Source organism: Notothenia rossii (genome assembly GCF_949606895.1).
Source record: "Notothenia rossii genome assembly, chromosome: 8".
NCBI lineage: Eukaryota > Metazoa > Chordata > Actinopteri > Perciformes > Nototheniidae > Notothenia > Notothenia rossii.
In genome coordinates, this window is record NC_136906.1 from 6,439,003 (window position 1) to 6,464,274 (window position 25,272).

General features: G+C 40.4%; 1 protein-coding gene and 1 long non-coding RNA gene across 2 annotated transcripts; one reads left to right on the top strand and one right to left on the bottom strand.

Annotated features, from left to right (window-relative positions):
• Positions 1-1,069: 1,069 nt before the first annotated feature.
• On the bottom strand, positions 1,070-9,692 carry LOC307017299. The gene is made up of 2 exons (XR_013802121.1): positions 9,294-9,692; positions 1,070-1,874 (listed from the first exon to the last, which is right to left on the bottom strand). It is a non-coding gene; the product is annotated as an uncharacterized lncRNA (long non-coding RNA).
• A 2,080-nt stretch (positions 9,693-11,772) lies between these two features.
• sox10 (SRY-box transcription factor 10) lies at positions 11,773-21,700 on the top strand. The gene is made up of 4 exons (XM_079641695.1): positions 11,773-11,920; positions 15,535-16,320; positions 17,512-17,774; positions 18,353-21,700. The coding sequence occupies exons 2-4, from the start codon at positions 15,890-15,892 to the stop codon at positions 19,126-19,128; spliced, it is 1,470 nt and encodes a 489-aa protein (XP_079497821.1). The 5' UTR covers positions 11,773-11,920; positions 15,535-15,889; the 3' UTR covers positions 19,129-21,700.
• Positions 21,701-25,272: the final 3,572 nt, after the last annotated feature.

Consider the following 25,272-nt stretch of genomic DNA (forward strand, 5'->3'; position numbering starts at 1 on the left):
GGACTCTTTAAAGTAGAGACAGTACATACTGATATACACCTGAACATCAGCAGGAGAGGACTCTTTAAAGTAGAGACACTACATACTGATATACACCTGAACATCAGCAGGAGAGGACTCTTTAAAGTAGAGACAGTACATACTGATATACACCTGAACATCAGCAGGAGAGAACTCTTTAAAGTAGAGACACTACATACTGATATACACCTGCACATCAGCAGGAGAGGACTCTTTAAAATAGAGACACTACATATTGATATACACCTGCACATCAGCAGGAGAGGACTTTTTAAAGTAGAGACACTACATACTGATATACACCTGAACATCAGCAGGAGAGGACTCTTTAAAGTAGAGACACTACATACTGATATACACCTGAACATCAGCAGGAGAGGACTCTTTAAAGTAGAGACACTACATACTGATATGAAGCTGAAAACGAGCAAAATATGTCCTCTTATTTTTAGGTGGATAAAATAAGTTTGGCTTTTGTCCCCGTTTCTTAGCTTTTGTGTTTGTACTTCTTCATGTTTCTATTTAAAGTGGAGATGCGCCCGCCACCATGTGCTGTTGGTAATAACAATACAATGGATAAGTAGGTCATACAACAGCACTTCCAAACATCTGAACTATAACAATATAACAATAAAGTGTAATCTTTTTGTGCTGTATCTAAATTTGTTATCAACAAACAACATTTGTGATATTTCTTTGTGTGATCAACTTGTGTTGTCTATGCACCTAGAGGCACTGCACATGTGACTGTGTGTGTGTGTGTGTGTGTGTGTGTGTGTGTGTGTGTGTGTGTGTGTGTGTGTGTGTGTGTGTGTGTGTGTGTGTGTGTGTGTGTGTGTGTGTGTGTGCGCTTCACAACAAACTACCTCATCTCTGTCACAAGGCAAGACACGTTTGTATATGTTTTAACTGCCTATTAGTTTATTCTCTGAGTTTCCCTATGTTTCTCATTGTCCTGTTCTGTTGAAAATGAAAACAATGTAATTCAATGCATGGTGAGCGTCAATAATTGCAAAAGTTGCAGTAGAAAAAAACAATCAGTACACAGTTAAGAGTTCAAATATATACTTTATTGATTAACGTTTCCATATTTTATGTTCTTTAATTACTTTAAAACATAAATGTATGAGTTCTCACAAAATCACACAAGAACTATCGTTCTTTAGTTATCCATGCCAACAATCGAAAAATTTGTTTTTCAAGGGAGACAGGTTGTGTGTGTGTGTGTGTGTGTGTGTGTGTGTGTGTATGTGTGTGTGTGTGTGTGTGTGTGTGTGTGTGTGTGTGTGTGTGTGTGTGTGTGTGTGTGTGTGTGTGTGTGTGTGTGTGTGTGTCTGTAAACGGTTGCAGCACATGATTGCACATGCATTTCAGCATGTCGTTTTTTGCGTCGGCCTCTATGTTTTCCTTATCTTCGTATGTACTTCTGTTTGTGTGTGTGTGTGTGTGTGTGTGTGTGTGTGTGTGTGTGTGTGTGTGTGTGTGTGTGTGTGTGAGCAGCTGTGGGCCCTGTGTTTGAACTCTAGCTCACATGGGCAGAGCGAGGGAGGGCCGCAGGGTGAGAAGACGATGGGAGAGGGGACTGATGTCCGACAAACTCGCCATCTCCCTCTCCGCTTTCATCTCCGTCTCCCAGCGTGGAACAACGGACTCTTTCATTCAGGCATCTTTGCGGCCAGCCGCCCCCAGACCCCTCGAGGCCCCCACCCGTTCACGCTGCTTAATTCAATGTTCCGAGAAAAACTCATGATTGGAAAGTGACTTTTTTTATCCTCCTCCTTTTCCATATCTCCTCATAAGAAGCATCAGCCCTCTTCCTCTTCTTTCCCCCTCACATCAAAACAGCTTCTGTCCTGTAAACACAAAGGAAGCAGGTCAGCCGAGGCACTTCCGACGATCAATTCCAATAATCTTAGATACAATCAAGATATGTACAGCCTTTTTTGCTGCATACTTAAAAAGATTAATGGAAGCCAAGTTTCCCTTTTACTCTTTTAAAGTAATCATTCTGAAATCTTAAATCTGCATCATGTCTAATTGTCCATCAAGTTTGAAGTAAAAGGTGTTACCAAATAATGTTTTATGTGCTTACGTTAACATTTAAAGATTATGACAAACTAATATATCAATCACTATTAGAGATCAGCTAACCCTTTAAAGTTTGGTTTTTATATTAAAAAGCCCCTATAGTACTTTTTGGGGTTTCCCTAGTGTATTTTATAGGTTTTGTATCCCTGTGTTCACTCCAGAGGGAGTTTCTCTCCCAAACTCCCCCTCCTGCCAAAAAACACCTCCATTGACTCCTTTGTTTACTTCTGTAACAAAGTGACATCACTATGTTAAACTTGCGCATCTATTGGCTAGCGCTCCAATACATTGTACATGATAGGCTAAGGGGCGGGACATCTCTAAGCGGTTGACAATCACAACAGACAGAGGCCGTTTGTCAATGTCGAGTAAACCTGCTGCAGAGCCACTGTTTCAAGTATACTACGTCATCGAGTGGCGCCGAAGGACTGTTTAAATGCATGTTAAATGCATAGATATTGTCACCATAGATATATAAACACTAGATGGCTCAAGGGGGAGTCGCCAGGGTAGCTCACTGGCGGCCATCTTGCCACAGTCAACAGCTACTGCAACAGCTGTTGTAAGGTGAGTTATCTGCACAAAAATACTCTTAACTCGCTGAAATCTTGACTGATTTACAAACGGTTTGGTTTTAAAACATTATTAGCATGGCTATGATACAGGAGACAATAAGACATGTTGAAAAAAAAAAGTTCATGATTATAATTATAAGTATGCAGTATCATAACTACATATTTGATGTTTATAACAAACAAAACCGTTTGAAAATTGTTTGAAAATTTAGCAATCTACAGTTATTTCAATAGTGCACCATAGACATAATGTTATGAATGAGCGAGCTGCCTGTGCCAAGATAACCACCATGTGGCAACGTCGGTCTCCATTGGCCAGCAGCGCAGGTGAGACATCTAGTGTTTATATATATCTATGGTTAAATGCCCAGCATTCAGCGCCACTCGATGACGTAGTATACTTGAACTAGTGGCTCTGCAGCAGGTATACTCGACATTGAGAAACGGCCAGCGGGTGAAAAGAGGTGCTGCTGCACAGGCAGTATGAGAAAAATAAAGAGCTTTTTGAACATTAAAGCATGGAGACATGTCACAGTAGAGATTAAAAAAATGTAAATATGAACCTGAAAATGAGCCAAACAGGGCCCCTTTGAGGGTGGTGTTTGTGTTGATATCGTCTTGTGACGATATTGTACATAAAAAAGTCCCTCTCAGAACGTTTTATCATTATATGCATATTGTTGTTCTCAGCTTCCAGGATGCGAAGCTAAATTAGATATTAAATGAGAATGAAGTTCTTTTGTCCAGGGGGGAAAACAGTCTTGGAGAGAATGATGAAAATTTGACATTTTTAGAGAGGCGCATCAGCGCTGGAGTCCCTAACAGCGAGCAGCCAGACGTGCAGCAGAAACATCCGGAACAAAGGACGGCCTTGTTCCCCGCTGAATTCTTGAACATCATTTTCTGCATTTTCCTGCAAATGACTCAATCTCCACGTCCCTCGCCTCTCATTCCGACCAATTATCATTTTTCAAACATGTCCTCTTGTCCTGCAGAGATGGGCAGTTTGGGAGTTTCCAAATCACGCCATGAAATCTGCTTTTACGTGTACGGATGTTTTAGGCGATTTACAGCAAAAAATCACGCGTGGAAAGTAACGAAGTAAATTTACAGTGGAACAATTAAGAGAAAACATAGTCAAACTTAGTAAAAATAATCCTTTTTAGTCATCAACTAAATGTATAGACTACTCGATTACATTTTAGAAGCCAATATTCCTACTTTTTAACTCTATATATGTTAATGACAGTTGTGGTTATTTAAATATTTTGATTATTAGCCAATAAATATATAAATGATCTGTAATTAGTATTGCCACTCTAGTTTGGACACATTTTATTATTGGCGTTTTTGTTTTTTTCCACAAAGCAATACAACAAATACATATATATTTAAATTGAATTAAAAAGAGAGAATTCAAAACAACATAGGCCTACTTTAATCAAAAAACGTTAGTACATTTGAAAAAGTATTGCTACTTTTACTTAAGTGTAATATATGTGTAGGCTACTTCTTCAACCACTGCTAAAAATACACACACACACACACACACACACACACACACACACACACACACACAAACACACACACACACACACACACACACACACACACACACACACACACACACACACACACACACACACACACACACACACTATACACACATTCAAACTGCATGTGAGTTGAAGAGAGGTGAACGTGAAAGACTGAATTTGCTCAGAAAATGAGACAGGAGACAGTTGTGAGAGATACAAGGAAGCATTGAGGAATCTCTTTCTTTTATTCTCACTGAAACGTTCGCCTCTTGTTGCCGTCACAGCTGCAGCCCCCCCACAGCTTTAAAGGCTTGGCTGTGATGCTTGTCAGTGTGTTAATGGCTGCTCAGTGCATCTGTGGCTACAGTATCAGAAAGTCATCAAAAGAGTGGTGCAGGGATGAAGTATTTTTGTCGGACGAGTTAGCATCACAAGGGACAAAAACATGGGATTGGATTTTGGAATATTGCATAAAATAATCTCTGTGACAAACACATGTTTGTGATACTTACACGCTTTGTTCGGCAGGATAATCTGCACGTATTAGCACCACTTTTATGATTTGTGAAGCGTAAATGCCATCCCAAGGAATAAAGAGCTAACGTTAGGCTATAAAGGAACTACATCACGGTCACATTCATCACGCCAATCACCATCGCTAAGCTAAAGGCGGCTAATGATCGGCGTGATGATGTTTACTAGTCTCATTTAGAGACTTTTTAGCAACTGCAGTTTTTAAGACACGTAGAAGCTTTAGATATTCACCAGTGGTGTACACTTATGTATTTTATGTTGTAGATTCAAAAAACGTTAACTTTGAGACGAGGGAACCACAAGTCGTATCATGCTGACTCATCTCTGGGTTTTAGGACTCATTTTTGCACCACTCAATAACAGCTTTAATTGATGGACTGAAAGGTCAGATTCCATGTGTAGTTAAAGTATCTCAGGGCCCCTGGCTAACCTTACAGGCGTGTATTTGATATCAAAATGAATTCAGTTCGAAGAAAGGTGTGGGACAAATGGAAATGGCATCAGAAAAGCGGTGTATCACGGGTCTGTGTCCTCTGGCCCTTTTTCATCTCACGGCTGGTGCGATCCTCTATTTGAAAGACCGTCCATTGTTTCATCCATTTAGACATTAGTGTGAAATTGTCGTAATTAGCATTTTCATTATTGAGTTACGGTCAATTAGGTGTTTTATGAGGTCACAGTGACTTTGGGCTTCAACTCCCAAAATCCTAATCAGTTCATACGCCTCCGCCTTAGAGCAAACAATGAAATGGCAATCCATCAGACACTTGCTAAAGGTTAGTGGGGATTCACAAACTAACAGATTAAGGCCGCAGTAGAACAAAAACTTGGCAGAATTACTGTTTTGTTGTCAATAGTCTGGTGGTTTTAGTAAGAGGAAAGAAACGACTTTAGCTCCCCATTTGAAAGAGGTTGTCGTCTGACGGCAAATAAATCTAAATATTAAAAATGTAGCTGTCCCTTTTTCCAGTTGCTAAAATACGTTAGCATTAAAGCTGATGCTCCCGTCCACAGCAGTACAATGGTTTTGCATGTCATAACTTCTTCCAAAAAAAAACAATCAGACTAGCAATGAGCCATTATGCTTATAAGGTGTAGCTTAACTTAGTGAAGTGTCTTTAACATGTAACATTAACAACAATATATGAGCCCATGGTTGCTAGCATTAGCATTAGCAACTGCCTCCTGAGTGATAGCAAAGCCAAGTGCTCAAAAACAGGTAGAAGGAAGATTAGCGAATACCAGCGGAGATCAGCAACAGGTAACTAAACTCTCCCTCTCTGCCTCACCCGGGACCCTCACCCCTTTAACCCCCCCCCCCCCATTCCTACCACCCCCCTCAACCCGCATATATCAATTTCCTTTAGATGTTCCCCCTTACACAATTGAAGTAACTAGATTCTTCCCTTTGGCTCGCCAGTGGAGATATGGAGCAGGGTGCACAATGGGCTATTCATTAAGATAGCAGCACACACACACACACACACACACACACACACACACACACACACACACACACACACACACACACACACACACACGTACACACACGCACGCACGCACGCACGCACGCACGCACACACACACACACACACACACACACACACATACACACACCAACCGAAGCACCAACACAGTCCATCACACACAAATTCAGCTAAAATGTCCTTCTGCAACATACATGCATGCACGTGCAGGCATACAACCACACACACACATTATTCACACACACACAGCACACACACACAACATCCCAAACTCAATCCCCAGCTGCAGCGAAAGCCTTTCCAAGTTCTTGCCATCCCCACACACACACACACACACACACACACACACACACACACACACACACACACACACACACACACACACACACACACACACACACACACACACACACACACACACACACACACACACACACACACACACACACACACACACACACACACACACTCCTCCGTAGCCAGTAACTCAGAGAAAGACAAAAGAATAGGAACTTTGGTATTATGAACACAAAGGCAGGATTCACACACGTTTAAGAGGAGGACCTATTTAAATGTAACACAGCTGCATGAATTTATTAAGATGGGCATTTTATTTATTACCCGTTTGAGGATTCCTTGACATTTTAATTGGTGATGTAGCTCACTATCAGGGAATAGTGTATCTACTATAGAAGCTCAATTACTCACAGTTTGACCTTTCATTATGGTACGATACTTTTAAAATGGGCATGTGACTTAAAAAGGACAAGAATGCTGTGTTTACCTTTTGTTCTTTTTAACATCTGAATAACTGCAGCTCCAAGGAAATATTATGAGAATCAATCAATATCTACATTATTACTGCCATAGAGGAACTCAGGTGGGAATGCTGCTTTTATTTCTTGATAGAGAGTTGATTACGTTGATAATAACCCAATGACTGCAGGCAGCCGGATCCGTCTGCAGGGTTCACTGATCCACTTCAACCAAATACAGAAACACCTGCTCTGCACAGGTGCATGCAGGCAGAGAGGGAGAGAGAGAGAGATGGAGAGTCACAGAGGGGCCGAGTGTTTGTGAGAGAGAGAGAGAGAGACAGAGAGAGAGAGAGAGAGAGATAGATAACCTGCTTTCAAATAATACAGATATACAGAACAGAAAAGATACAGTCGATTCCAGGTCAGAGTACCAGCCACATAACTATCAATTTGCTAAATCACGTTATGTAGTTCAAAGATAACATGCAATGGTAACAAGTAAAAAAAACAACTTCTAAACGATGATCCCAGCCTTAGAATTCACAACAGCAAAATGGTTGCAATATCTGTAGAAAATTTGAAGTGCTATTAGTCAAATTCCACTTTAACTTTGTTTAGACTCCAAATTACGAAGTATTTGTAGCGTTACTGAACATTAGCTTATATTATTATCCACTGGATTATTCACACAATATTATCACACATGTATTTTCAATATTTCACTTTTAAATATCATGGTATTTTCTGGTTTTATAAATGTATTTCATGATAAACCAATAAGAGCTTCAGTTTCATATAAGATGTTATCCCTTTTATTTCTATGTGAGAATAAGCATTCATTTAACATTTAGAAATCACAACAATAAATATATTTATATATTTTATGTTCTTATCAGGCAAAACCTTTTATTTTGCTCTTCTCAAGTGTGCCTTGTCCGAAATGTCGTTTTGTTTTCTTAAATGTATTTCAAATGTTTACATTTCCTGTATGGTTGTATGTTGATGACTCAGCCAATATCAGTCAGTACACTAATCAGATGATTAAAGGAGTCCTCGGTGGCACGAAGATCAAATGATCTGATTCTAAGAAACACTTAGGAATACATCATATTCTTTGTGTGTGTGTGTGTGTGTGTGTGTGTGTGTGTGTGTGTGTGTGTGTGTGTGTGTGTGTGTGTGTGTGTGTGTGTGTGTGTGTGTGTGTGTGTGTGTGTGTGTGTGTGTGTGTGTGTGTGCTTCACAAAAATTGTAACTGCCTATTTGTTTATTCTCTGAGTTTCCCTATGTTGTAGAAAAAAACAATCAGTACACAGATTAGAGTTCAAATACATACTTTATTGATTAAAGTTTCCATATTTTATGTTCATTAATTACTTTAAAACATAAATGTACTATTATGAGTTCTCACAAAATCACACAAGAACTATCTTTCTTTAGTTATCCATGCCAAGAATCTAAAAATGTGTTTTTCAAGGGAGACAGGTTGCACAGTAAATCATTGACTGATTTCTTTTCTTTTTTTATCTACCACAAGGCCAGAGGGCTTTTGTCATTTTATTAGAGTTATTAGACAAAGATTTACTGAAGTTAAGTTAATAATTAGACATCCTGAATATTGTTCTGATTTCAAAAATGTAGAAATACTTCATTAAAAATCATTTTATTATAATTATTTAAATTGAATTGTCCCACTTCTAATCAGCTGCTTTTCATACTTAATTCCTGGCAATGCAACAGGGCTAATAGGACAAAACGAAGCATCATATAATATTCTTTTATATATTGTATAACATTTAAAACACATATCTATCGACATTTGAAGCACTGAGGTACATGGCAGCAGCATATAAGTACACAAAGCACAATTTATTTTTCTTGTTTTTCTGGAAAATCTCATCCGTCTCAATTTGCTTAATCTAATTCCTGTCACACAGAACAAAGTGTGCAGATTGCCAGATCATCCATCATTATCATGTTTGGACCGACGTTAGCCTATATGGGGATATTTAAGAAATAATTTAGCATATTTCTTTGCTCTTATGATTCATAGTTTCAACAAATTACAAAAAGATTATTAGAGAATGTACTTTAGAATAATTTTGAAACAGTTCCTGCGTAATTTCTAAAACCAACTCATTTATTTGAAACATATATTGCTAAAGAAACGTGTTGGCTATTTACTCTCATTTTTCGCCAAATTTGCATCAATTTATTTAGAAATGTATTTTTTGGGCCTGCTCATTTCCTTCATTATTTGCGCACAAACACACACACGCCAAAACAAGCACTCACGTCAAACTGAGGCCGGGCCGGACATCCTCCACAGTGGGAGCCAAATCCCCGGAGTGTCTCCCTGAAGATCCCCGCTTTAAAGCACCAGGAGGCGGCCAGTCCCTCCGCAGATCCCCGGGGCCGAGGCTCTGCTCCTGGAGCTTTTTTTTCTGTAAATGTCAGAGTTTGTGCAGACGCGGACAACGAGTGGCACTAAAAGGAGAAGACACACAAGCATTTCCCTTCTTTTCTTTTCTTTTTTCATTTGCACAGAACTGCTTTTTGTTCCCCCACTCTCTTTTTCACTTAAGAGGGAAGGGGGTGCTCGTTTTTGATCACATGGTTATAATTCACCTGAGATAAAAAAAAAAAAAACAAAGGACGCAAGGAAAGGAGGGGAGAGGGGGAGAGGGAGATTCCCTTATCACGGTCAACTTTAATGGATAATGGACCAAAAAAAATGGTGATTTCTGGATTGGGTGCCAGTGTGCCGCATGGCGGGGATACAAGGGGTCATTGTTGTGAAGAACAGCGCGTGTGTTTGTTTCCGCGCGGCCCACGATGTCCTCTCTCGTCTCTCCCTTCTGCATGTACTGTTTGATTTCTCTGCGGCTCTCACTTAGAGGCGCTGATGCAATTATAAAACTCACACTTTCACATAAAGAGGCGCACTGTTGGCTGCCAAACACACGTTTTTGAATGGTCTTAACTGTGGAAATAAAAATATATATCTACTGTATGTGTGAGGAAACCTAAACCACTTTGGGAAGTTCAACCAATTTGCAAAATGCAGAAGAGTAGACAACTTGGAAACGTTTGCCTCGTATTTTTTAAGTTTTAGCAAAATCACAGTTTTCAGAGTGATCATTTTGCATCCCAATTGTTTTTTTCTGACTAAATGGACCAACATGGCCTTGACCTTTCTATATTTGCAGTCAAATCAAACGGTTTGATAGGTGGATTATTCTGCACAAAGGTGCAAAAAGTCTTATTTGGTTGCATCTTTATTATGAGTTGAACATGGAACATGTTTGATAAACTCCAGTAAATTCCCCTTTTCATCAAGTAATGATCAGACGGATGAGACAAACAGATTTTGTTCTGTCTTTTTTTAATTTGTGGATTCCTGACAGACAAAACTGTGTTGCCCCCGCCCCGAGCATGTTCTCAAATGTGAAATTAAACTGCGTCACCATCAAATGTTAAACACGCAAGAACATTTTTCCTGACTTGATGAATTGTCCACCAAACAGTGGCACACTTGATTTAATGTTTGTAGACCCTGTGTTTTATTCCTCCACAGTTTCATTTGAACAATTGAAGAAGCCTGTAATTAAAATAACTCTTTCGTCAAATATTTGATTTCTGGAAAAACAAACTCGTTATTAACTGTGTAATTTGTCAGGTGTGGAATTCGAAAAAATCCCCCCACCCAAAGTCGCCATGAGCAGAGTGTACACAACTAATCTTTATTTAAACTTGCGTAAAATCTTTTGCGCAGAATTTACGCACGCTCATATCTGACTTCATTCAACCTCCGCTCGTTTTGGTGAAACAAAACTAGACTTTCTCTAACGTTCACACCAAAGCCTTTGTAAGTTGGCAGATGTGGAATTGGAAAAATACAGAATATTCTCCCAATAAAATCGCAAGGGAAGGTTTTACAAAATCAAATCTTGCGTAACTTTTTTCGCCCATTTTATGCACTCACTATCTGATGTATTCAACCTCCGCTCACTCTTAAGAGTAACACAACATGAATTTCTCTGAAGACCTATATCATCAGGTTTGGAAATAAAATCTGTATAGCCCAGCGTAAAATCGCCAGTGCAGGTTGAGCATATTCAAACTAAGAATCTTGCCTATAGTAAAACATTTGGTCACAATTCAAGCATTTTCATATTTGACTATTCAAACTCCACTTATTTAAGAGGAACAAATCCTGACTTTCTTTGAAGTAAACACCATGGGCTGAGTTATTTGTCAGGTGTTGATCAGATAAATACAGAATAGCCACAGGTAAAATCTCCACAGAATGTTGTTCGTGTTCAAAGTCTAAATGTTGTCTTGACTTCTCAAGCATAATATTTCTTACACACAATTTATGCACGCTCACATCTGACTGTTCAACCTTCACTCAATTGAGACAAACAAAACTTTCTGGAAGTACTATGTCATTTGTAAGGTGTGTATTATAAAAAAACAACTGGAATATCCCAGCATTAAAACACCAGAATAGTTGGTTATGTGTAAAATGAAAACCGTGTCTTAACTTCTTTCGCAACATTTCTTACGTAAAATTTACGCACATTACTTTCAACCTCCAATTATTTTAGTGAATCTAAACTTGAATTTCTTTCCCTATTTTTTTTTTCTTTGAGAGAGAGATTTTTTTCAGCCAATCAGAGACCCCCGAGCCTGTGTCCGTACGGCTCCTTTAAGAATTTTCCTCCCCAGCAAATCTTTTTTTTATTTTTTCTCTCCCTGCCTCGTACAAGGAGCCCTTTAAGCCCCTGCACGACACACAGAGCTCGCATTCATACTTGGGCAGCGCGAACGAGGGGGCTCGGGAGCGAGCGTCACTTTGGAAACTCGGGAACTCACGGACTCTCGTGCTAAACCGGCGACCTCCTTTTCTCATTACTGAAGTAAGAAGCTCAGCATTTCCAACTCTTTCCTCTCTGCTGCTGCTGGAGGCTCTCACTCTGAGACTCAGGCTTTCTTATAGGATCCTGGAGAATAAACCAGACTCAGAATTACACATTTAAATTAAATAGTCTTTAATATTGATACGTATTAACAACTTTTTGCGAGATTGGATGTCGTTTTAGACTGGTATGAAGTGACTGATGATTTGTTCCTCCTTTAATAATCGTATTTTTTTTAAATGCTTTTATAGCAGGTAATTTCAGCACTGAATACAATAATATGTATTTAGCGCTGAAATCAGATTAAATTAAACATATTTTTAAAACGTTTTGACATGGATTATGATCATGAAGTTAATCATTCCTGTCGTGATGATGGTGTGAGGATGGTTTTGTGCCAAGCAACAAGTGCTCGTGTTTTAAATGTATTCAATGGGATCGTAGAGAAGAACCCCGACTCAGAATTTGAAATGTTACCTTGTTAATCGTTAATATTGGTTATAATTATCAACATTTTCGCGAGTTTGGATGTGGTTTAAGACTGGTCCAAAATTCCTGATGACTTGTTTGTTCTTTAATAATCGTATCTTCAATTGTCTCTATTACCAAAGTCAGTGGTGTTTAATATTTAAGAATACTTTCTGACACTTTTTGTCATGGATTATGATCATAGAACCTGATTTCTCAAAAGGGAAACGTTTTTAGAAGTTACAAGAGGCTATGAGAAAAATAACTAGACGTATTGATATGTAATTTGTTGGAGATGGGTAAAAGAAGTCTAAACTATTTATTTTTTACAAATGTTTACTTGTTAGATAGTACAAACTTGCTGCGATCTTCTTGCTTCTTTGTATTTACTGTTGTTTTGGAGCTGTGTGAATTAGAAATATGAGCCATTGTGAAACTAATTGAAAAAAACAAACACAAACAGACAGTTTCCAAACAAGCAAATTAAGGCCAACTCAAGGCAGGTCAAGCGGCAATAATGAGTCCACAGGAATTCACTCAGTAAATATGCTCAGGATGATAATTAACAACAAGCACAGAATTGAGGCGTGTTTACTAAACAATTTGTACAACAAACATTAAAAGAGATTAAAGTAACTGAGAAAATATGTGGATTTACGACTGTTGAATTCATTATTCCCTGATTTGTTCCTAATGTGCTAAAAAGATTACTTTATAATTAATGTGGTCTCTCACAACAAGAATGTATAACTCAAACAAGTGATTCTGGATCATTCTCGCTCCTTACTTTCACAAACACAAATTATAAGCAGCCAGTTAATACGTGCGCAATGAGGCATTTGCTGCCCTTACGCACGATGTTTACGCATTGTGTCTCTGCAGCAGGTGGCAGGCGAAAGTCTTTATCAAAGCACCTCGGACAGATGGTTAAGCTTTACATGCAAATCTGCTGGAAATGGATACGATGCCTGACATTCACTATGAAGATGATACAAAGCTATAGTTTTCCGAACAAGTCAGACTTGTATTAATCGAATCAGGACACACTGGCCTAATAAGTTAAGTAGCTTTGGGTAATATGCCTAAATCGGATCAGAAGTGAATGTAAGGCACTCATGCTTAGTTTTAAATATAAAAAAGGTGTTCCATTTTCTCCAGTATAAAGGTGGGGTAGCCTAAGTGGCTATATACCCCCCCCCCCCCCCCCCCCCCCCACACACACACTTAACCCACACATGAACACAGATACTGTTAAATTGACAAGCCATTTCATAATGTCAGTGGACGTGAGCGAGGTGGCTAATTTTCCTGCAATTTGAAACCAGAGCAGAACACAAACCGGCCGGCTGTGAGCTGCTGGTTCACAGGAAGTTCGCTGATTTAGGACGTGGAGTTGGAGGCAGGGGTGTTGATTTATTTAATGGACCAAAACAAGGACACATTTTGCTCCCCGCCGATAGAGTGGACACTGTTTAACAAACAGACTGTGTCCAATTCACACACGCGTACTGACGGGGGTTTATGTTTCCAGCGCCAGGCCATGTTTATCCAAGAAGTGCAGAGGATAAATCCAAGGTCTGTGCTGCTGCGGCCTCGTGTCATTCCAACACTTTCTCTCCGGGGAGCTTGGAATAACTGCTAAACCTTAAACAGTAGCTAGTTTAGAGAGTTGGGAGGGGGGGGTAAACCTGCAGAAGGGCAGTGTGCTAACAGGAGCTGGACCTCTGCAAAAACTGTAAGCCATGGGCGTCACTTTGTGTTGAAAAGTTGTGGGGCTCAGATAAAAAAAGATGCAATTATATGAGGCACTTTTGGGGGGGATAATGCACGTTTGTTTCTTCTAGATTCATATTTCATTGTTTTTTGTTGTTGTGTAAACAAATCTCATTAATTGGATAGTTAACATTTGTTTGTGCAAGCTAGTTTTTCAAAATACTTTTAACAAAAAAGGCTCTTTAAAAGAGATGGCGATGAAAAACGTAATTTCAAGAAGAAGTGACACCTACATCCTTATTTTATGAATGAACTTAAAGGTAGGTACATTTGAGAAACCGGCTCGAGATACACTTTTTGTTATATTCCATGGAATGCTCTTAACATCCCGATAGCAATGAATATCTTTAGTGCTTTGACAAAAAATCCATAAAAAAATGTCATCTGTGGAAGCCGTGGTTCTGTAAAAAGCAGGACCAATCATCTGAGCCGGCCCGGCTAAAATAACTGGATGGCCTACCTGCTTGTCAGCCTTCCATCTGTGCACAAACTTATCTCGTGCCCTCATTGGTCATGTGCGCGTTCGTGTGTGTTGGAGTAGGGGCTCTGTAAGGAAGTAGCAGATTTCCTCCGGCTGTGTATTTTCAAATTCTAGCGCACTCGAGCTGGTTTCTCCAAAATTACCTACCCCGCCTGTAATGCAGATGAAAAAAAACATATGCATCCACTTCGAATATTGACAACATTCAATATGGCCTATTATATCCTTTTCGATTATTACATAACGTTTTTGGAAAGGAATATGAGTCAGAATATTTGCGATCTGTATGAAACTAGAACAAATATAAATTCCTTGAACTCCTGTCTGTGATACTTATCAGGTATAATTTATACAAAAATTCTGATCCAAAAGCAAAATACGTTTTTTTCCCCCGACTAATCCTTAGTTGGTTTAATCGACAGATCTATTCGTAAAACTGAGTTTCTCCACAAAGAATCATACAAAAGCATCACTTTAAGTCTTGTACTTACCAGAGATGAGCTCATAACTTAATTGAAAATAAGACATTCGGCAAAAAATAAGGAAAAAAACAAAAATGTTCGACTAGGACAGAAACAACAAATTAGTCGACAGAGAGTGGTAGCCCAACCAATGACATTTAAAGGAATCGCTTGAGGTTATTTGCTGATAAGGCAAATAACTTGCACAAAAGGAGTATTTTATCGAGTTAAAAACAGGGTGGGCCAATTCGTTCCAGTCCAGCCTCATGGTATTTTACTTAGATGAAGAAAAATAAATTATGCTGTTGTGTCTTGACTTTGAACACTATCACATCACTCTCAATATGTTGTTGGGTGTTGACCATAGGTGTTGACGCAGGTACTGTCTTTGCTTGTTGAACTAACCCTCCTCATCATTCTGCTTTTTCCAGGTCCTTGCTTTTGGAATTCACCCACTGGACAACTGGAGGAGAGAGTTTAGGGTGGCAAGTGATAGTGGGCGAGTTTGGTGCAGACAGCTGTGCATTAGCAGGTAAGCTGGGGTCCAAGGTGCGCACTGAGCCGCCTATCATACCAACAACCCGGATGGAAAGAACTTTAATGTGGAACCCTCATAGAGTCTTGCAACGGAGACTGAGAGTAGAGACAGATTGGCAGTTCATATTATAACTTCACAAGGATCAGTCGTTCTCTCTCTATCAAACAGTAACAGATCGGACTCAACAGGTAGAGCTGAGCATTTAGGAAAAAATTCATCCGCCTGGAGGCTTGTGTGTGTTAGGAAAGATGTCCAGAGACGAGCAGAGCTTGTCGGAGGTGGAGCTCAGTCCCGGGATGTCCGATGACAGTCGCTCCATGTCACCGGGTCAATCGTCCGGTGCTACTGGGGGAGACTCGCCTCTGCCCGGGCCGCAGCAGCCGCAGCTCCCGGGTCAGGAGGACTCGGTGGCCGGAGGTTCATCCACCAAATCGGAAGATGAGGACGACCGCTTCCCCGCAGGCATCCGTGACGCTGTGAGCCAGGTGCTCAACTGCTACGACTGGACCCTGGTGCCCATGCCGGTGCGCGCAAACGCCGGAAACAAGAACAAGCCCCACGTGAAGAGGCCCATGAACGCGTTTATGGTTTGGGCGCAGGCCGCGAGGAGGAAACTGGCCGATCAGCATCCTCACCTGCACAACGCGGAGCTCAGCAAGACCCTGGGGAAGCTGTGGAGGTGAGGGGGCAAAATATATCTAAAGTACCAAAACTTAAAGTATTCATTACGCAGAATTGCCCTTTTTTTACTGCGTCCCATTATTGTGAATATTTATATTGTTGAAGCTGAAGCTAAATATCCCTGCTATAAACAGAGCAGGGGTTTGTATTCAGGGTGGAGGGCTAAGGGGAATAGCTCCACATTAGGAAAGGCCAAAGGTCAATTTCATGTGCTGAATATTTACCAACGGAACCACTTTAGTTTCTACGGTCTAACTGACACAGTTTTGCCTCCATCAGCTGATCACTTGTACCCATGGACACAAATTATATATACAACCCAAATATTATTTTCCTTTTATGCAACACCTCTGTTCCATTGATTGGTAATCGGCTCCTGAGGGAATCATGGGGTGCTTTCACCACATTTTGCTCTCATTTAAAGTAGAGGATTTCAACCTTCAAAGTAAAAGCTATTACACGCCCTTTCAATTTTGAAATGATAAGCTTTTACTGTAACTGTTTAGTTTTTGATCACAGTATCCCTGTAGTTACCTATAAGTTTAAAGTTCTGTCAGACCGTACATAAGTCTCTTCTTCTCTCAGACAGAACGCTAGCTATCGGCTGACAGAAAGGTCAGAAATGTTAAATGAATTAACCCTTTGGGACTTACCATTAATTAGATGAAGACTTGACCTTGGGCTGCAGGCATGATTGGTTAATTTGCCCAGAAACACGATGAAGAGGAAGGCTGAGGAAGGTCAGGAGTTTCTCATGCCATTCCTCATGTTTCAAGTTTGCAGACAGGATGCATCTTTGGCCTTCATTATTTCATTACTGTCCAGCAGTCAGAAGCCCCTGGCAGGAGTGGCATAACATGCAGCTGGTTAGACGTGTGAAGCAAAATGTATTTGCATGTGCCGAGAGGAAGTTAGTGAGTGTATAACCGAGATATCTATCTTCCAGGCCAAACACTGCACACAAAGCCTTCAAGAAATCGCCTCTGTGTGCAGTTTTTAGTTTTCACGTTATCAAAAAATGCTCTAAGTTTCTTGGATGACCATTTTCCTCCAACAAAGTGTGACCACATTTTGGACTATCTTGTAGGATATATTCAACAGAAAAAAGCCGATAATAACAATGTGCCCTATTTGGTTCTTTTCTTCTTCCTAACTTAAACAAACCTAACATCATTTATTTGTATCCAAGGCTTCTTAATGAGAGTGACAAGCGACCCTTCATCGAGGAGGCTGAGAGGCTGAGGAAGCAGCACAAGAAAGACTATCCCGACTACAAGTACCAGCCCCGACGCCGCAAAAGTGGCAAGCCCGGTTCTGGGTCAGGAAGTGAGGCTGATGGCCATTCGGAGGGTGAGGTCAGCCAGCCCCACTACAAGGGCCTCCAGCTGGATGTGTCCCTCATCCGGGCGGTCGGGTCCCCTCTGGCAGACGGGAGCCACCCTCATGCTGCAGGTGGGCTGCTTCTATACCGTCTCTCACGCTGTTTGATCACAACTACACATGTTGGCCTATTAAAGAGGCGCTATTGTGCTTTTTGGAGTTTTCCCTTTCCTATAGTGTGTTATATAGGTTTGTGTGCACGTAAATGGTCTGCAAAGTCTGAAATCCCTGTGTTCCCTCCAGAGGAAGTTTCTCTCACACAGTCTTCTAGCTGAAACACCTCCATTGGACTCCTTTGACTCCAGAACATAGGGATATGTAACACTTCAGAATCAGAATCAGAATACCTTTATTAGTCCCACAGAGGGGACTTTTACATTGTTTCAGCAGAAAAGAGCCAAAGACAGCTTAATGTTACCCACTTGCACTTCTATTGGTTAGCGCTTCAACACATTGTACATGATAGGCTAAGGGGTGGGATAGGTCTAAGCGGTTGACCAATCACAACAGAGCCGGCCAGCTAACCAATCAGAGCAGACTGGGCTCTGGTTTCGGACAGAGGGTGAAAAGAGGTGCTGCAGCACAGCATAGAAACTTCATAGTTTCTGCCAAGAGAACTACTGTAACGTTATGTTTCCTTGTCTCTCTAGGTCACAGTCCTCCCACACCACCAACCACTCCCAAGACTGAGCCTCACTCCGGGAAGGCGGGGGGTGGAAAGGTTGGGAACGGGGGCTCCCGTGGCGCAATGGGAGCAGAAGGAAGCTCCGGTGCTCCAGGATCTGGTAAACCTCATATCGACTTTGGTAACGTGGACATTGGTGAGATGAGCCACGAGGTGATGGCCAACATGGAGCCCTTCGATGTGAACGAGTTTGACCAGTACCTCCCCCCTAACGGGCACCCGGGGGTGGGGCAGAGTGTCGGCGCGGCAGCAGCAGCAGCAGCAGCAGCAGCAGCATCATCTTCCTCCGTCTCTCCGTACAGCTACGGCCTCTCCTCCGCTCTGGCAGCCAGCGGACACTCAGCCGCCTGGCTCTCCAAGCAGCAGCAGCAGCAGATGCAGCACCACGGCCCCTCAGATCCCTCCAAGGCCCAGATCAAGAGCGAGGCTGGGGGTCACTTCGGAGAGGTGGCCTCAGTAGGGTCCCATGTCACCTACACCCCCCTCAGCCTCCCTCACTACAGCTCAGCCTTCCCCTCCTTGGCCTCCAGGGCTCAGTTTGCTGAATATGCGGACCACCAGGCTTCAGGGCCGTACTACACCCACTCCAGCCAGGCATCAGGGCTGTACTCCGCTTTCTCCTACATGGGGCCCTCCCAGAGGCCCCTGTACACGGCCATCAGCGACCAGGCCAGCGTGCCGCAGTCACACAGCCCCACGCACTGGGAACAGCCCATCTACACCACTCTGACGCGGCCATGACAGACAACGAGAGCAGAGGGCACCGGTGCAGCTTCAGCCCCGGCGTCAGACCCCAGGATCGGCTGCAGCGTGATCGGCGTTGGTGGTATCGCTGGAGGAAGAAGTGGTCTTGGCTGGGGGGAGTGGGCAGGCACCGGGGGAGTGGGCAGTGGCGGCAGGAGGGGACAAGAAACCCCGATCTGGCCCTGCCAAGATGTGGAAATGCTGTCACGGCCCAAGGATGAGCTTGGAGCGTGGTGCTTTTGAAGAGCGGTCGATTATTCAGGGCGTAGAGTGTAGTGGGCAGAGAATGTATTACTTTACCAAGCCTCTGGTGCTCCCAAATACACAACAGGAAGTATTGATAAGTGGAAAAGGATCAAATGTGTGTATAAGAAGGGGCAACTTGTAGTCTACACGCCTCTATCACGAGCAACAGGGGGTCAACAGCAACTGGTACACATTGAGAATTAGCAAGACTTTGAGCTTTGAGCCAAATTCATTCTACATGAAGTTATTTTGTACCAGTGCCAAACGATTTGGCTTCTCAGGCAACATTGACCTTTTATCAAACAGATGTAAGCTTTGTATTGCTTTTGGAAATCAATAGAACAAATACTGGTGTTGGTGTCTGAGGAACATTTGTCCCTATTTAATTCAGACTGTTATGCTGTGTTCACTTGCCTTTTGTACACACATGCATGGACGCACAATGCCATAACATTTGTTGAGGTTTTGTTAAGTGAAGTAGTAAAAAAACAACTTGTAATGATGACTGACTTTTATCAGGATAGTGTATACAGTATACTTGAAATTACAAATGTACGTTTTTTTGCAAACAGATTTGATGTTTTTGTAAAAACGACCAAAGTTTTGAGACCAAAACTTATATCAAAGAAACTGATTTTACAGACGTTTCTCCCGACTCAAAACTACCTTTTGTAGCGAAATAGTTTTTAGTTTTCAACATCTTTCTATGTGAGTTATTGATAATGCCTTAAAGGAATACTTCACCCCCAAAAATAACCATTTGCATATGATTTTTTAAACACCGTGTTACCATGAAATCCTAACGAAAAACTGTGTTTACAGCCATTTTCTTTTAAAACATGCAAGTGTTTGGGAAGCCATGCTCATACTAACGGATAATTGAGAATTGGATTATATAAATACCCACATGGTAAAGCCTTTTTTTATAAACTTGACAAATGAAAAGTAGGCCTTCTCAGTGTTGCAGTATATTTGATCCAATATTGAACTCCAAAACGCAAGTAAAGACATATTCAAGTGAAATATTAGAAAATATCTATACATCCAGAATAACACTGACTGTATTAACATGTTTACTTTGCTAATGTAGGCTTACAGTAGTCAAACATTAGAAATGAATGAAAGAATGAGGAATATTCTGGAAGATGTGGTTTTAAAATACTATTATAGATTCATTTGAAGCATTATTTGGCTTCCAAGTTGACCCTTTACATATTATTCTTAATTATTCTCATTATGGGTGAGCTGCATGCAGTTCTGAAGAACCAAATTGTGAATTATTTTGTATCACTGTATGCCGATGAGATTTGACGATAATTGAAATAGGATAAATTGTACATTTTGGGGTTTGATGTATTCCTTTAAAAACACATAAGTGTCAAAAGCTACTTTGACCTTTTTCTCACAATGGCACTGATACGTGTGAGGATTTTCCTTATTTCTACGACGCATTTATGAAGTACATTCATGAAAAAAGACTATTCTATTTATACTTGCTTAACCCATTCTCATCGATCATGGTCGCAACGTGTCATAGAATATATAGCAAAAGCTTCTTCGTTTGTTTGAACAATTACTAATATTTTAAATGCTTTTTGCCATTATAATCTCCACTGAATATATGCACCACTGCCTTGTATTCTGTGTCATTCAAAAATGTGTATGTAGACAAGTATTCAATGCAAAATCTTTTGGTCGTCGTTTGGTCTTGGAGAAAAAGAAGCATTTTGATGCCAATACTGAGAAACAGTTGCCAGAGATTGTGCAAAGCAAGCTTCCAGGAGATAATAACTTTTAACACAGCCTTATATTAAATGTAATAATGTGCCTTGATTTTAACAATACCTTTTTGGACTATCAATTGATGTCTCTCTATAATCGACTGTGTCATTTCTGTCCACCATTTAGAAACAGAACTGTATTTTAAGTATTTTATTTCCACCTTAAAAGTAAAGAAAATATCTTTGTTTTTATATGTATCACTCATTGTTTGTCACTTCTGCACACAGATCCAAACCACCGTATGCATGCAGCACTGCTTCTTTTAACCCCCCACCCCTTAAAGCCCTTTGATATTTAACATTATTATTATTGCCACGTGTGAAACTTATGTTGAATTTCTTATTTATATGTGTTTGTGTGCGCGCTGTTTATCGCTCCTCTCCATTATGAGGACAACACTCGACTGCCATTTTAGTATTTCAGATGTTTCCCTTCTTGTGTGACTGCACTGCAGCAGCTTCTCAACAGCAGAGATCATGTGATGGTGATGATGAATAATGACCTTTTACGCTCACTTGAAATAAAGCTCGATTATCTGCTTTGACTGCCTCTCGGAAATCTCTTTTACAATGGAACAACTTGGGGAACATTTTGCTATCAGTTATTAACAATCTGCCCTCTGGATAGTAAACATATCCCTTTGTACTGATCAAATGAAGCTAGTCGGGGAATGGGATGAAGAAGTACATTAACTCAAGGACTCGTGAGTACAATTTGGAATTGCATTTTCACTTCAAACCTACATTTTTGAAGCCAATATTGTCCTTTATCTTCCCCTACAATTATTCGACAGCTTTAAATCAACTTCAACATTGAGCTCTGATTATGCTCTTTGGTTTTGAAATCCAGCAACAGTATATAAAGTCATTCAAATAGATCAACTGTGATAAACACATCAGTAATAATCCATAATTTGATTCTGAATCAGAATCGCTTTTATTACCAAGTAGGTTTTTGCAGATTCAGATTATTAGTTTATATAAAATATAAATCAAATAATAAATAAACATTGACATATAAGTAGGCTATAGGTTAATGTTTCCAGCAGCAGTATATAAATCACCATTACCAGCTGTGATGAACACATTAAGGTATCAATAATCCAGTCATTTCATAATATTATTCAGAAGTAAGTACTTTTGTTTTTGGTAAGTATAAATCGGATGCAAATACTAAGGATTTTAAATGCACAACTTTTTCTTGTATGTTTAGTATTGAAGTTAAATAAACTGTTAATTAATAAAGTATGTGTATTGATTTATTATATTACACTGGTTAAAAAAGGTTTATATTAAGGATAAAAACATGTATAAATCATGAGGAAATCCACAGCAAGTTTGATGAAAGATGGTCATTATTAATCCATGCGATAAATGAACTCTAGTTGCACCTCTTTATTATATTATATATTTGTCTCTCCTTTCCTATATTTATTTCTCTGTACTTTGTTTTATTTGGATTATATTACACTGGTTATTGTTGGGCTAATATTACAGTAATCGTTTGCTCAATTGGTCAAAACAAGAGCGGTATTGGATATGTGATGTGTTCAAATGACACGACAATGATTGTAGGGAGATGTATGTCCTAATAATGTCGAGGTAAAACAGGAATCAATATATCTAGGGTACAACAAGTGTGATCGTGTCTCCTCAGGTCATTTGTAATATATCAGATACAATGACCTGGTAATCATGTAGTGAAGTCAGCAGCTCGTTTACCGCAACTGCATTTGAGTTAGTTTCTCCCTAGTTGAGTGTGTGATGGTGAAACATGCCTATATGCACATTTGCAGCTAGTTATGTGTGTTTCTGCGTGTTGTGTGTTAAGCCTGACTCCTAATTCCCTCTCTTTAATCGGCTGTGTGATACTTTGGAAAGACAAAGAGGGCCATTGAAGGGGGAGTTAGGGGAGGAGGGAAACAGGGCAATGAGGGAGCCTTACCCATAACTGCCGGGCCTGTAGCTGCATCGGGATACAAAGGGACTCTCATACTTTCTCTCTGCACACACACACACACACACACACACACACACACACACACACACACACACACACACACACACACACACACACACACACACACACACACACACACACACACACACACACACACACACACACTCTGAAAACCCCCAGTCCTCTCCTCCCCCCGCACACTCCCCCCATACACTGAAACATACTCAGTTTACAGGTTGGGACTGTAATGGGATTACAACATTCCGAAAGTTAGAGTTAACCAGGAGAACCACGTCGTAGGTAATCGTTTACGGGATTTTTTTAAAGCAACACACTCTTGAAGCAGGTGTCAGACAGAAGCAATGGATCGTCATGATGAGTTTGTAAATGGATGTTGTTATACATGCGAGAAAGGGTTGGGCAATATGACCAAAATCGACAATCTTCCCGTAGACATTAGAGGCAAATGTACCTTCAGGATTCTTGCTTTTTTATGGTTGATTGGACTTGTTGTAAGTCACTTTGGATAAAAGTGTCAGCAAGATGAAATGTTATTCACGATGCCAAGAAAGAAGGCAATGAAAAAAATAGTTTTTTAGGTCAAACGCTTTTGTTCATGCTGGTACATTACATGTTACTTGTTAGACGCTTTTATCCAAAGCGACTTACATACTCAATACTGTGGACAATCCCCACAGGAGCAATTTGGGGTGAAGTGTCTTGGGGTTTGAACCTGTGATCCGAACACCAACGCAAAACCCACTGCGCCACAGCCCACAGCCCACATTAAGGTTTGGTCAAATCTAACTGATGAATATTCTCTTTCTGTCAAGCAGCGCTGGGTCTCACTCACTTCAATAATAAGGGAGTCATCAGGAGAAGTACATGGTTAAAAAAGGAGTGGCTCTGAAGGTACAACATAGAAGAAACAAGAGAGATTCGGCTCGAGGAAGTACTGAGACACAAGTTGATAAAGGGTTTGCATTCAATACAAACAAAGCAAGCTATGCAATAAAAACATGTTGTGATTAGATTTGGATGTTTTTATGTAATGAGATTCGTACAGCTTTTTAAGAGTAGAATTATAGAATTCAGCGAGCAGAATAGCTTAATAAATGAAATCCTATCACTTGTTTATAAGAACATTAGTACTAAATCTAATTATCCAATTCAGATCCCGTTACAGAAGTTGTGTAATATTTAGGACCAGGTGCCATCACAAGATCAATGGGGGGTTTCCAGTTGAAAGATTAAAACAGCTGGAAAACACAAATATGATTCCAGTCATTGTCATAAATAAAATAAATATAAATATTTAGTTATCATTAGTTATAAAAGAACTGTTTTGCAATACCAAAACTTGTAATATACACTTTTACAGTGTATTAATTGTACTGGGTCCTGCAACACTTTGATATGTTCCCTAACTTTTTAACATGGATGTTTTTTTATTAGCTCGTGCTTGCCTTTTTATTTGCTTTTGTCTACTCTTAACATTTTGTCTTCGATCTGCGCTCCTTTGCTTAAACGTTTATATAACATGTGTTGGGGAAATATTTTCCAAGGTCCATAACTTTGACCCAGTTTATCAGTTCAAACTGTCCTGACTGAGCACACGCACCTGTAACCTTGGCTGCTGTGCTCTCAGTGTTTTGTTCCTGCCTGTTGGCGTCAGCTGATGGAGGTGTTATGATTCTATCTTGCTATGCAGCATGTTGATTATTCTCTCTGAACTCGCTAAATACACGGGTCTGGGGTAGAGTTCTTCAGATTTGACGTGGCAACTCTATCGTGAAGTCAGAACCTCTGGCTCTTGGACTTGTTTTGTGAATTCTCCGGCCGAAACTCCAAATAAGCCATCAGTGTTTGACATCAAAGCTCCTGCTCTTCCCGTGTCTCTTTCCTGAGTCGGTGACTTCCACTGCATTGCTACACAGAAGTTTCCCTTACAACATGTACAATTTAACCGCTGCGGGACAAATAAAGGATTTCTGATTCTGAAATGTGTGGGACAGATCTACAGAGGTGAGAGATAATAATATAACATTACATTACTTTTAGCTGACACTTTCATACAAAGTGACGTACAATAAGTGCAATAAACCACAACGATTCAAATGAAGGACAACAAGAACATGCTGACATATTCACTTC

Excerpts from the sequence above, each read along its gene's own strand:
- sox10 (XM_079641695.1), top strand. The coding sequence starts at position 15,890 with ATGTCCAGAGACGAGCAGAGCTTGTCGGAGGTGGAGCTCAGTCCCGGG. Across the intron at positions 16,321-17,511 it reads ACCCTGGGGAAGCTGTGGAG|GCTTCTTAATGAGAGTGACA; the intron begins GTGAGGGGGCAA and ends TTTGTATCCAAG. Across the intron at positions 17,775-18,352 it reads GAGCCACCCTCATGCTGCAG|GTCACAGTCCTCCCACACCA; the intron begins GTGGGCTGCTTC and ends TTGTCTCTCTAG.